Source organism: Pimephales promelas, chromosome 22 (assembly GCF_988280905.1).
Source record: "Pimephales promelas chromosome 22, fPimPro1.hap1.1, whole genome shotgun sequence".
In the NCBI taxonomy this organism is placed as follows: Eukaryota; Metazoa; Chordata; class Actinopteri; order Cypriniformes; family Leuciscidae; genus Pimephales; species Pimephales promelas.
Genome location: NC_142790.1, coordinates 22,046,619 through 22,060,506, shown reverse-complemented (window position 1 = coordinate 22,060,506; position 13,888 = coordinate 22,046,619). Strand labels below are relative to the sequence as shown.

General features: G+C 33.3%; 1 protein-coding gene across 2 annotated transcripts; it reads right to left on the bottom strand.

Annotated features, from left to right (window-relative positions):
* Positions 1-7,045: 7,045 nt before the first annotated feature.
* On the bottom strand, positions 7,046-9,441 carry LOC120488232 (C-C motif chemokine ligand 20b). Of its 2 annotated transcripts, XR_016149316.1 has the most exons (5): positions 9,284-9,441; positions 8,767-8,869; positions 7,589-7,666; positions 7,337-7,490; positions 7,046-7,284 (listed from the first exon to the last, which is right to left on the bottom strand). XR_016149316.1 is itself a non-coding variant. In XM_039684840.2 (4 exons), the coding sequence occupies exons 1-4, from the start codon at positions 9,348-9,350 to the stop codon at positions 7,445-7,447; spliced, it is 294 nt and encodes a 97-aa protein (XP_039540774.2). In that variant the 5' UTR covers positions 9,351-9,441; the 3' UTR covers positions 7,046-7,444. The 2 variants fall into 2 exon arrangements, 1 of the variants encoding a protein (XP_039540774.2); XM_039684840.2 differs by having other exon boundaries at positions 7,046-7,490.
* Between the last annotated feature and the right edge of the window lie 4,447 nt (positions 9,442-13,888).

The window sequence follows — 13,888 nt, the reverse complement described above, 5'->3', positions numbered from 1 at the left end:
ATATATAGAAAAATATATATATTTTTCCATGGCAAAAATAAACCATAAATATTGCATAAATATTAATAAATTCAATTAAATTGTCTCAAAATACTCCTTTAAAAAGAATAAATATTTCAGAACAAAAATAAATTGCATTGGTTTTACTGGGATGGAGAAAGTTTCATTTTTAGGTGTCCGGTCACTTTTGACTGAGAAGATAACAAGTGTGACTCCGAAACAAAGAGCACCTGAGGGTTAATAAACTACATTAAGCAACTGTAGAAAATCATTTTCTTCTAAAGTGTAACTGAGAGGCTCAGACCAGGAGACTCGGTTTTATCTTTTTAAGCAGGACTTTTTATTGGTGTTGGATCGCTGTAGTCTACTTTGTCCCAAAAATCTTAGCCAAGTCTAACTAAGGGAACTTTACATTGTGTTTATACATTTCAAGGGGGAGGGATGACATAGATGTGGAGACCCTCTGAAACTAAGCAAATATAAATGAGCTAAACAGGTTTTGGGATCTGCTGAGCATGAGAAAACGCAATTATGCTATATTTACATGGAAACGATTCTGAAGAGAAAACGCAAAAGTGGCATTGCGTTATCACTTTTTATTCTGCGTTTAGATGAGCGTTTTTGATGGGAAATCCACGTGCGTATGGTGATGCAAAAGAGTGTGAAATTCAATGTAGTATGCACTTCAGAAGGCTAGGTGGCAACGTGAAGCACTGCCACACAACAACACCAAGTCTGCGCGCCATGCGTACAACCTTCACTGTCAAGCAGACTTTTGCGTTTTTACTGTTTTCACAGGAACGTGACGGTGGAGCATTTTTAAGCTTTCCACTCTGGAGGGTGGTTTCACTTTTTTGCGTTTTTAAGCCCCAAAAATGGCGTCGCCGTGTAAACGAAAGGCACATCCGATAAAATATTTTTAACGTTTTCAACCGCGAGCGTTCTCATGTAAACAGGGCCTTAGTGAAAACGGGACAAACCGGAGGACTTTAGAAACGATGACGCAGAGGCTCACGCTCGGCTCTATGATTAGGTGTAATCAGTCGTGTGTCCTTCCCTGATTCATCAGCCACCCATCACATGACCCGTCCCCAGAAAAAAACATACAAAAACAACCTCTTCGTTGGTCAATGAAAAGAAATCTCTGGTCTTCGACATTTCTAATCTTTGCAGAGGTATAGACGAATCCGGCGAAACTACCGGAAGTAAGCGGGGCGCCATTACTGAGCTGTTGCTGGGTAGCGTTGCGCCATGGGCTATATGCACGCATAAGTTCCGCATATAACGTAAGGATGCTCGTCCATTTCCGGTTGTGTAGATTAAAGCGGAGGAAAACCGGAGAAAACGGGATTATGGCAGAGTCTTCAATATTTACTGTCCTCCCGTCTTTGAAACGAAACGTACATACGTTTAGATGTAATGTTATATATAGTTATGTTTATTTAATATAATTTTAAAAAGAAGCATAAACACAACGAGGGGTGTCTGTTTTATCTGTTTTTGTGACTAACGTTTCATTAGTATAACCATGGAGTATAAAATTCAATATAAATTCTCGGTATTGCATTGGACTCTATGATCGGCGGAAGTTATCGAGCATCCCTAATTGCTTCACCGGAAATAACGCCGTGCATAGAGCCCATTGCCTCCTATTGTTTTAGTTGCAACTTGCGTCCACTGGAATAAACAGCCCGCGATTTACGACTGTCACTAACGTTACAACGTTATCCCTTGTATAATGTCGAGTGGGTAAACAGTTTCCGTTATAAATTGTTTCAATGGTGGCAGTAAAATTTCAATTTTGAAGAGAAAACACTGTGAATACCCCGGGTCGACTGCCCCTGTCTGGTGCCGTAAGGTTTACAGATTTCCTGGGCGAGTACAAGACGTGGACATTCGCGTATAATAACAATTATTTAATGTCATAAGTAAAAAAATATAATAAATATGTGATATAGTGATCAGCAAAATCTCCTCTTTTGCTATTTATTCTATTAAATTAACATGCTATGATCATTAAATGGCTTTCCTGAGCTAAATGTAACGTTATGTGACATAATTGTTCTCCCGCTGTTATATTGACCTCTTTCCATGGTTTAAAAACACTAATTGGTCGATATTATGTATACTTTCTAGCTGTAACGTTACCTTACCCTTGCCTGTTGCAATGTGAAAATGAGATAAATAATGGACACAAATGAAAAACATGAATTTGTTTATTTGATTTCATTCATTTATTTATTTATAGTTTCCTCGTTAGCAAACGTTAGCCTAGCTAGCTTGCCAAGCTATTTTCATAAATAACGTTAATCTGTAAGATCGTTTGTACCTTCATCTGTGACTGGAGGCCACTGCAGTCACAGATCAAACCAACAAGTCATTCTGCCTGACTGTAGCTGTCATCGAGGGTGAGTTCGCGTTATCACCGAGGTTTGTTTACATACCGGTGCATATGTCTATATGCCTGTGTAAGTGTGTAACAGCTCAGTAATGGCGTCGCCACAAGATGGCAGCCTACACAAGAACGCTCGTCGGGCTAACGTTACTTTCTTCTTCATCAAATCTGAGGAATAGTCAATCCGTTTCCTGTTTACACTGGCGCATGCCCAGTGTTGGTGAATGGTCACGTGATCCGCATTTTCATACGCAGATAAAACACTGGTGTGGACGGAGATCATATTCATTTTAATTGTCCGTTTTTAAACGAAAACGCACTAGTGTGGACGGGGCCTGAGACAAGACAGTCAGGAAGTTCCCACTGGGAACCCATACCATTTGCAGAGATTTCCTGGTCTCATCATTTATTAACTTAATATAAAATACTATTGTATTAATATTGTGCATTTAGATACATTTGAAATCCTACACAACTGATTGTGAAAGAAGTAAATAACAGGAACTTTAGTGTAAAGCTGCATTTTGTATCTGAAATAAGAGAAGATCTGTTTCAGCAATCTAACACCATCTGTAAACCGGTTGGGCTGGTCTTGATCCAAGCCATTCAAACGTACATGAACAACTTTTAAACAACTATTCTTAACTTTTGCCAAATGTGCAGGTAAAGAATTTTTAGACAAAAATATTTTTTATACTCCAAAATCCTTTCACATATAGATCCAGTCTTTTACAGGACTGCATACCCTCATTTAACTTGATGACATGCTTGGCGGTTTCTACTACACATTGTGTTATTTCATGGAGAGCCAACCAATCGAAGGTTTTAGGTATCCATTTCCGTGTTTTCACTCCATTGACATCTAACCTTTTCAAAGACTGTTTGATTAATTCCTCAACTTCGAATACAAATGGTACATTATGCAACTTTTGGAGTCAGTATACCATCAATCCTTCTTCCAAAACATTCCAGGGTACGTTTTTTTTTTTTGTCTTACCCTGATTCACTATGGTAATCCTGTTGTAAGCGTTTACATTTTAGACCTGACAGCATGGTTTTTGTGGGAAATTGCATGCGTACACGTCGCGTACACGTCACGTGCCGTATGCATCTTGTTATCTCCGTTAATATAAAAGAGTTGCTCTTACAACTTTGACGCGTGTATGGAAGTACCTGAATGGAATGCCAAAGCTGACTTAAAAAATAAATAAATACATGGCCTCAAAACTTCAGCACTGCCACTCTGAGCTTGATCGCTGAGGTCTGAGTTAAAACACGCCCCCCTCATTAGCCTACGGAGAAATAAATTTAGAAATAATTAAATTTAGAAATAAATAAATGTAGACATAAAAACATAAATGAATGTGGAAATAAATAAAAGTGGAAATAAATTAATAAATAAATAAATGTAGAAATAAAAAAAATGTGTGAAAAAATACAATTAATTATACATAAATAAAGAAATAAAAGTATGCTCATTTATTTGTACTTTTTTACATTTCTTTGTATATTTATTTATGTATTTATTTATTTATTTTTAAATAAGTCAGCTTTGGCACATATGGAAGTGCCAGGTAACCTGTCACAATGAGCGAGAAAGGTTGACATAATACACCTTATTCAGAGCAGCGCCATGACAGTTATGAAAGTGAGGCTGTGAGGGATAGACTTACTGTGTTTCCAATGACATCCGCTGTAAAAAGCTGAATAAAGCGGCTAGATTACTTACAATTTTCCACAGCTTACATTGTCGGGAGTTTTTTGTCAACTGACATTTCTTAGAAAGATATTTTTCCAGTGTTTCATGAGCAGAACAATCCGAAAACACATTAAATAACAATACAGCCCATTGACAATACAGCCCAATCCCTCACAGCCTCGCTTTCATTCTCATTAAAATTCAAAGATGGCGCTGCCGTGAATAAGGCGTATAGCCCTATTTGGGCGGTAATTGTTAATGGGGTCGTAAGGTATTTTCAACATTTACAGGGGTTAGTCTGTGTTTTAATTGGCATCCGAATGTCCAGATTGTCAGTGTTTTTTTTCCCCCACCACCCGCGTAAATATCCCCGGCTGAATTACCAACTTTCCTGGAAAACCAAAACAAACCAAAATCTAATATTCTGAGAACAAAAAAACTAGCATTCTTGGGAACCAAAAATTGATAGCTGAGAATATCTTTCTCTGGAATACCAGGGGCCCGTTTCAATAAGGAGGTTCAACCAACTCCGAGTTAAAACTTGAACTCTGAGTTGACTTACCCTGAGATGGGAAACTCTGAGTTTTCCGTTACAGAACAGCTGAAATGAGTTAGTTCAATCAACTCTGAGTTGACTGACTCTGAGTTAAGCGCGTGCACCACAACTATAAAAAGCCATTATCAATGGAGCGCAGATATTATGAGTCACCATGGCAACAGCACCAGACAAAAAGAGGTGTTGGGTGTAATTAATTACCAAGTAATCTAAATATTGTAATTTAGTTAAAGGGATTACTCTTAATTCTTCTGTAATTTAAAATAAAATGATGCAATTACTTTAAATAGGCTACTGCATAAACTATAGACCAATTCAGTATAAAACAATAGTGGATTTAACATATTTAACATACATTTAAAAAAGGTATATTTTTTATGTAACCTTCTCCCTCTACACACTTTAATCAATTCAAGAATAATTTATGCAATTGTATATTGTTAATCTGAAAGCATTAAAAGTGCAGTTTCTTGTCTCTCCTCCTTGTATTAATCAAGTGGTTGAGGTTGATATAGGATTTAGTAATATGTAGACCAATACTTTCTAGAGATAGTAATTATTACATTAATCTAACTACACCGTTGAAGATGTCATTTGTTGTTAATAATTCACAACTATTTTAGATTAACTTACTGTTATAATATCAGAGGTGAAACTGGAAGAATGTTATTCAACCTAAAGTAGCCTACTATTACTTTGATAAATTTTTACTTAAGTAAAAATACCAGTCTAAAAATCTACTCATGTAAAAAGCAGTTAATTTAAAACATGAGTAAAAGTTGCAGAGTAACTTGTTTAACAGCGGGGTGGGGGACTCCCCCATGAGGGGAGAGTTTCACAGTATGAGAACCGTCTCAGAAAAGATCACGGTTTATGGTATTAAACAATTGTTAAATATATAAACTGCATTATTAAATTACGTTTATTATTATCATCAGTTAAAATTACAGTTAAATAAATTAAAAATTTGTTCAATAAAACATATGTAATCAACTACCTTCAATAATTGATTATGAATAAGATTAACATCTTATTTTTATCATTAATAACTTATTAAATTATGTTTGAAAAATAATTGAGTTCTATAAAAAAAAATATTCCAATTTTGTTAATGATTTAACAGAAATATATTATCAAAAACGGTGGTAATCAAATAAAAGTTTAGCAAACGTTTTGATCCTATTATTTTTTGGCAAAGCGTTGCAAAACAGATTTAGTCAATTAAACAATGGACAAACAATATATATATATTCCTTAAACAATGTGTAAATACATTTTAGTGTTGGTGGTTAAACAGCACTTCCTCTTTAAAAAAACTGGGTTTACTGAAGAAAACCTGCTCCCGACCAGGTTAGGTTCACAGAGTAAGTTACCATGGTAACTGACTCTGAGTATAAGTTACCTCTCTTTCAGAAACAGGCTTGACTTACTCTCCTTTCTCGGGTTTGATATACCCCCCTTTCTGAAACGGAAAACCCAAAGTTTCCCTCATTTCAGGGTTAACATACTCAGAGTTTTCACTGAACCTCCTTTCTAAAACAGGCCCCTGGATGTTAATCATGCTTATTATTTTTTAGCAAAATATAATCGTGATTATCAGTTTAATTATCATGCAGTCCTACATAAATTATATTGAATTAATCATTTAGTAACCATTCTCAATAAAAAAAAAAATGAATAAAACCTTTTTTAAACTAAAATCCATTGTGTAATAATTTTCTTAGTCATTACAAAAATTTAGAGTGGAATTAAGAACCTTTATTTAAAAATACAGTAAAAATATATATATATAAGTGAAAATATAAGTGAAATGTAACAGAAAACAAAAACAAATTATATATATAAAAATGCATCAAATATTTATTTAATTTTATATTAAGATGCCCTATTTGTCATACTGGCAAGACTTGAACAGAAGAGGGCAGCATTGAGTAACCAAAGACAAAATTCCAAAATACAGGTTCAAGAGACCATTTGCTAATGGTAGAATCTTATCAAATATACAACTCATTTTAATATATTATTTCTTTAAAGAAACATTTAAATAGTATTTGAATTACTTTTTAAAAAAAACAAAACACAGTGAACTAAATTAGGTAGTTATCAAAACTATTCAAATTTTTGAATTTTGTATCAAAACAAAATTATTTTAAAGAAACACAAAACACAAAAAGGTCTAAAATACAAACAAATACAATACAAGCAATCTATATAGTAGCTTGTTTCACGACCTCTATAAATACTCAGAAGAAATTGCAATTAAGTAATGCCAATAAAGAATATATATATATATAAATGTGTGTGTGTTTGTGATTATGTTTTTAAAACGGTTAGTTCCAATCCTTGATTCTGATTGGTCAATAGCTGTGCTTTATTCATGATAAAACGGCAACACTGCAGTTCCTGTGTTGTTTTTATTTGAGCTTTCATGCATATTACACATTGGAACGTTGTTGTTATTCACGGTCAGGGACTTTTTTTTAAATATGATTTTACCTTATGGTAGTTGCACTAATACATATTTTGTTTACTTTAATATTGTTTACTATGATATGATTTTACCTTATGATAGTTGCACTAATACAAATTTTGTTTACTTTAATATTTGTATTGTGTGGTAACCGTTTTATAAAAGCAATAAGGTACTCGAGACAAGTGCTATATTGTGAATAAGTGATACTTATAATACAGCACAGCCTCTCGTACCTTATTGCTTGGCCAACACACACACACACACACACAGACACACACATATAAACAGAAGTAATGTAACTTTAAAAGTAAAGAGTTCTTCTTATAATGCATGTATTTTGCCTGTCTTCATTCTTGCTGCTTTTATCCTATAGGGGAAAGACATTTTTTTCCATAAATATATTTTTTAAGCACACTATATACTGTATTTTTTCATGTTATTGATTGACAAGTCACTTTCTCATACTTTAGGCACTCGACTCTGCTTTGTGTCCAATGCTGTGCTGGGTCAGCGCAAATTTTTCTTCCTTTTTCGGTGTGGAAGCTGCAATGATATAACATGCCATGAACTCAATAACCACAGACAATACTGTCATCATTATGTCCATAAAATAAAGGACTCGTGGTTATTCACGTGGCATTGCAAATCCAACCCCCAAAATATACAGTGAAAGTGTTTTTGAAAATCAGAATAAAAATTTAAGAAAAAATTATAATGCGTGATTAAACGCAACATAACAAAGCTTGGGAATGATACTGACAGATTGTATCATAGCTGCTTTGATACTGTGAAGCATCTTTGATTCAATCTGTATTGCGAAAGCGGCATATAAATATATTTGAATTGACTTGACTTGAATGCACATTAAATTTTTCTTATTTTTTTTCAAGTATTGACACATAACAATACATACACGTACACTCTTAGAAAAAAGGGTACATTCGGGTTCTATATATGAAGGATATCTTTACTCAACTCCAAAGAACCTTTTATGCTAAAAAAGATTCAATAATGACAAGAAAGAACCCTTTTGGCACAAAAGGTTCTTTATAGGCTATTATTCATTCATATATTGCATTATTCTGCAACATTTTGTAGTTGTAATTAAGTTATTGTTTATTAAACTGTTGTAGTAACTTAATATCACATTTTAATCATGCTGATTTTTGGAGGAGAAAAACTGAAATGGCTCTCTTTGTGTGATATTGATTAACTACATAAAATAATATAAATATATACTTTTTCTAACCCCATATCATGAATTTTATGATCATTCACATGCATTCATAAATACATGTTTGAGTCTTATTTCAATAATATGAAATATTTAATTCAGAAAGGACAAAACAAATGATAATGAATGAACCCAAAAGGTTCCACATAGAACCCTTAAAAAGGGTTCTGTATAGAACCTTTTAGGGGTTCCAAATATGTAGCACTGATAGAACCTTTTAAGGGTTCTTCTAAGAGTGTAGGCTATTCTGGATTATTACTATTTGTTACAATTGGTGAAATAATCAAAACTACAACACATTTTGTCTTTGTGCACTTTTTTTTGGTAAAATTATACTCATTTATTATGCAATTTCTAACGTACATAGAGTGCATCAAATATGTATGCAAAATAAAATAAAAATACTTACATTATAGCTGCAAGATCACAGCCGCCAGTTATAGTTTGGATATCATAGCCTTTCAGAACTCCACAGCGTCTGGGTATTTTGGTGTAACTGAGGCAGCAACTACCTGTGAAACAGAAGGGAAAGAGTTGTTCAAGTCTTTACACATCTACAGGCTGTGTCAAACTTTCCACTAATTTCCAAAATGACAATAACAACAATAAAGGGTAGTGTAGCATTACGGACATACGTTTCGGGTTTCTATTTAAATTCAGCTAAGGGATAGGCTCATAACTGAACAGATAATGAGATCCATCTTGTTTTTGTACTACAATTGTACCCTTGATCATGAAACATAATCTTCATTTAAAAAGCGATACTAGTCCATGCAATCAATGGGTTATGTAATTTATATATTATATATATACAGCAGTTGTTTTCAGCAGCACATACAACACGAGTCATATAAAAATGCATTAATAGAGAGCATTCAATGTAAAAGATCTATTGCATATTATTACTTGAAAGCACTTTCACTCACCTGCCTCTGTCTCCACCTGAAAAATGAGGAGTGTAACGAAGGCCAAAATCCATATTTTTATTACCATCTTTGAACTTTGGAAGTGGTCCAGTATCTAACAAAGAATAGCCTAAGTGTTGTTAATCCACATAGACAAAGATCTGAAGAGCTTCAGAGAGCTTCACTCTTTTTAAGCCACTGATTTGGATTTTCCCCACCTCTGGAATTTATGTTTACTCCCCTTTACATTCCTGTGGATATGTTGCACGCCACTGAGCAGGTGTGAGGCAATTGAACAGTAATCTACTTCCTGCTTTCAAAACCACATTCTTCTGAATTATGGTCTGATTAAGTCTATAAAATTCATTCATTACATTATGCTTAAAATACACATTTGATTAATTTAAAAGCTAATTTACAAATTAGTTCATTCCTTTAAAATCTCACTTTTTCCTGTAAAAGTGTTCAGATGAAAAAAAAAAAAATTAAACATTTTGTTTAAAATTCTGTTTGTCCAAACCCTTTTTCAACAGAACTATGAGGGCTATTTTGTACAGTAACTGTGATGATACCTATGATCATAAATAGATTAACCAACCAATTCAATATTAATAGATTATTAGGAATCATAAAAAAATGTTATGCATTTATTTGTATGATTTACATTTCAGATGCTGACTATTCAAATGTAAGTAAATGTATGTGCATGGGATAGAACCACATTTGATGTAGATTAATACTTATCAGATTGTCATGTTGCAACATCAGACAAAAATGCAGTGTAGGGGTAAAACATTACAACTAACGAGAGTCCATAAACACATAATCAGATTACTTTCCACAAATAGTAACACATTCCATTACGACAAAAAAAAAAAACTTTTAATAACTTTTTCAAATGAGCAACACAAGTTGACTGACAGCTCTCATAACCCCATAAGAACTCAGACGTCAGTGCAGAGGCGTTGTGTGTGCTGTGTGAACATATGCTTAGTTATAGACTAAATGTGAGCAGGCATTTCTTCATTTAATATTCACAAAAACAGATTCAGTATTGCTCCAAATGAATAAACATAGTAAACTGCAAACTCAGAATGAATATTATGCAAACCTGCAATAATTACATATATTTAAAAAAAAAAATAGAAAAAAAACTTGATGTATTTAATCTCACTTTATTATATTGGCACTATATTGACATTTAGCCACATTTAATACTTGTATTATTGTATGTAGGCTGAGTATTACACATTGCAAGGGTTCTGCCAGAAGTGGGCACTCATCCAACGTAAGCAATGACGTACTTCCGAGTGAACAAGATGGAGGAAAGTTTCACACCTACCTTGTTTGGTCTGGTCTTTTGGACTTTTCAGTTTGGTCCAAATCAAAATTGGAGGTGTGAAACGCTGAAACCTCCCCCGGACCGGACCAAACAAATTAAATTTGGTCCGACGAAAAGAGGTAACGTTCCGGGTCAAAATGAAAAAAGGTTTGGTTCGTTTCTAGTGTGAAAGCATTTATCAGTTATGGTTCGCACTATCAGACCTTTTACAGGAAGTTCTGGTGGTTCCCAAAACCGAAAAAATGAGCCGTCTAGCACATGGGGAGATGAGGAGACGAGGTTTTTAATTTAAGTATGGTCTGATGACATTCACAAGTCAACTTGCAATCTTCTCCTCATTTCCTGCCGGCGACAATAAAATATTCGCAAGACGAGGACGTTCATTTGGAGAATTTGAACTAGCCTTGTGTATAGTTGGTGCTGCAAGTAATTATGCCATAAAAATAACAATATAGTTGCAACGATATGCGTATGTCCGTTCATGTTGTCAAAGTTACCCGCCGAATTGACAACATGCTGACGTCAGACGCACGTCCGATTACTAAACCAATCAATGTCAAGATGCAGCCCACATACTAGTTGATGATGACAGGAAGAATGTCACGTAAAGTTCGCAGTGTGAAAGGTGAAACCAAACCAAAACTTACTGCTTTCTATAAAAAGTAACTAACGAAATTAGTTACTTTTTTATGGAGTAACGCAATATTGTAATGCATTACTTTTAAAATTATCTGTCCCAAACACTGCAGAAATGTATTAAGAGCAGTCATTTTTGTCAACAATGTATCATGAATGCAGCTGTTGTTAGATTCATTTTCGCTGATTTATATTACACACATTTTTGTATCAAAGATATGAAAAAGTAAGAGCTATTATGACTCATCTCAGAGGCCTAAATCCACAGTTATTTGACCCTTTGGATTTATCAACTAAAATAACGTAAGCATTTACAGTTGGTCACACCTTATTTTACATCACTTTTTGGTTCATATTTTATCTTGATGACTACAAACTTCCGTCGAAAGTGTCAGCACTGACGTTCATGATCAAATGTGCTGACTCTTAATCAAAGATTAACTTAAGGATAACAAAGTGAGTAAATAATGACAGAATTTTTACTTTTGGGTGAACTGTCTGTTTAAGGAACAGACCTAATGTGTAGTTTAACCTGGATTAATAAAACTTCACAAAAGGCTCAGATTTCAATGGTTGCATGTGGTTTGAGTCCTTTTCAGTCTTTTTGATCGACTCACATTACACTGATTTTAAAATGCTTCCAGTCTTACATTGAGACATTTCCCTTGATTTATGTGGTTCATTTTCTTTAATGCAGTTCCTTTGTCCAAATCTGTTGTCATATAGAATTACTGTATACTGTATTTTTCTCTACAGCGTCACCAATTCCAATTACAGTTGAGGTCAAGTCTGCAGAAAGGAATGAATAACTCATTGTATGAAGAAAATAGCACTGGCTAATTTGAGACCTAACCTGTTATTATTTTGAAATTTTGGAAAATAATCAAATATAAATGTGTATAATTTTGGATCTGGGCTTAAGATAGATTTCACTTGGGTTGTTTTTTCCTCTTTTTCCAGCTGTATATGTACTTTGTTTATGCAGAAGTCTAAAAATAGCAACTTCTAAGTTTAGGTGTCTATCAGCTATAAATAGCACCCAGGAAATCATTTGAATGCTGTTCTGTGTCTGAGAACAGTGAAAATAACATATTATAAAAAGGTGATGTAAGAATACATTTAGAAATATATATATATATATATATATATAGTTAGGCTTATGTTTAAAAAAAGTCTAAAAATAGCAACATCAAAGTTTAGGTGTCTATCGGCTATAAATAGCACCTAGAAAATCATTTGCATGCTGTTCTGTGTCTGAGAACAAAAGGGTGATGTAAGAATACATTATAGAAATATTTATATATTTAGGCTTATGTTTAAAAACATGCAAATAACAAGGCAAAATATACTAAAAACATGTCTTGAAACAAGCAGTTAGATCTAAACATTTTAAAATAACAATAAATTGCCTTGAAATCTTTTTATATTATATATTTATGGGAAAATGTATTATAGTAAAATATATAATACACATGTAGTGTCATTAAATTTATTTTAGCCATTTTAAAAAAAGAGTAAGGTGTACTGCTGTACTCCAAAATAAAATTTTGTGTTTACATAATATATGTGGGTGCACTGTGTATAGTTAATTTGTATATATATAAATACACACATGCATGTATGTTTAAGAGAAAAAATATTATTTATAAAATATTTATATTATTTATAAATATTTATATATATATATTTATATATATGTGTGTGTGTGTTTTGAGTGATCTACACTGACTGGGTGTATCTTTTTTTAAATGGCTAAAACAAATTTATTGACACTACATGTTTATTATATATTTACTATAATATATTTTACAATAAATATATAATATAAAAAGATTTCAAGCTAATTTATTAATGTTATTTTAAGATGTTTAGATCTAACTGCTTGTTAGTGCATTTTGCCTTTGTTCTATATTTGCATGTTTTTAAACATAAGTCTTACTTTACATATATTTCTAAAATGTATTCTTATATATATGATTACTCATCTTGATGTGAATGCTTGAAAAACCTCTGAAAATATCCATGCCTGCATGCTCAGCTAAATATTAACATAATGACGTAATCATTTTCCACGTGAATTACCATTTGAATTATTCTATGAGATCATGGCTGTACAAAGTCTGGAGTCTTCTGAGGCTGGCCAGGCATGTTGTTAAACATTTGTTAAAGGCAAATGCTCTTCACAACATTCCATGAAGAACCTTTAACACACATGGAACATTACTATTGCACAAAAGATTCTTTAGAAAATTAAAACGTTCCTCACATGGTTCATCTATGGAATCACTGTGAAATCCTATAGCTTTACTTTTAAGAGTGCAGACAAGACATTGCAGGTCACTTCTTGGACATTGTTGGAGTTTGTAATATCTTTACATGTTTATTTTTGGTGGAAATAGCTTACATACCAAGTTTATTTCCATGACTGTTGTTTAAATGCCTGACATTTTTGTATCTTGGCTAACCTTTATATTAACATAAAATGGTCTGCATGCGTCACAAACAGATCACCTTCTCAGGTTTCTTTGCAACCTTCCTTCCCTCTATCTTGAACTTAGAGATAAATGACATTTATCAGACATTTATATTTCTTGGCAATGTCTTCAAGATGCTAGAGGCAACACAATGCACTGCATTCATATTTTGTT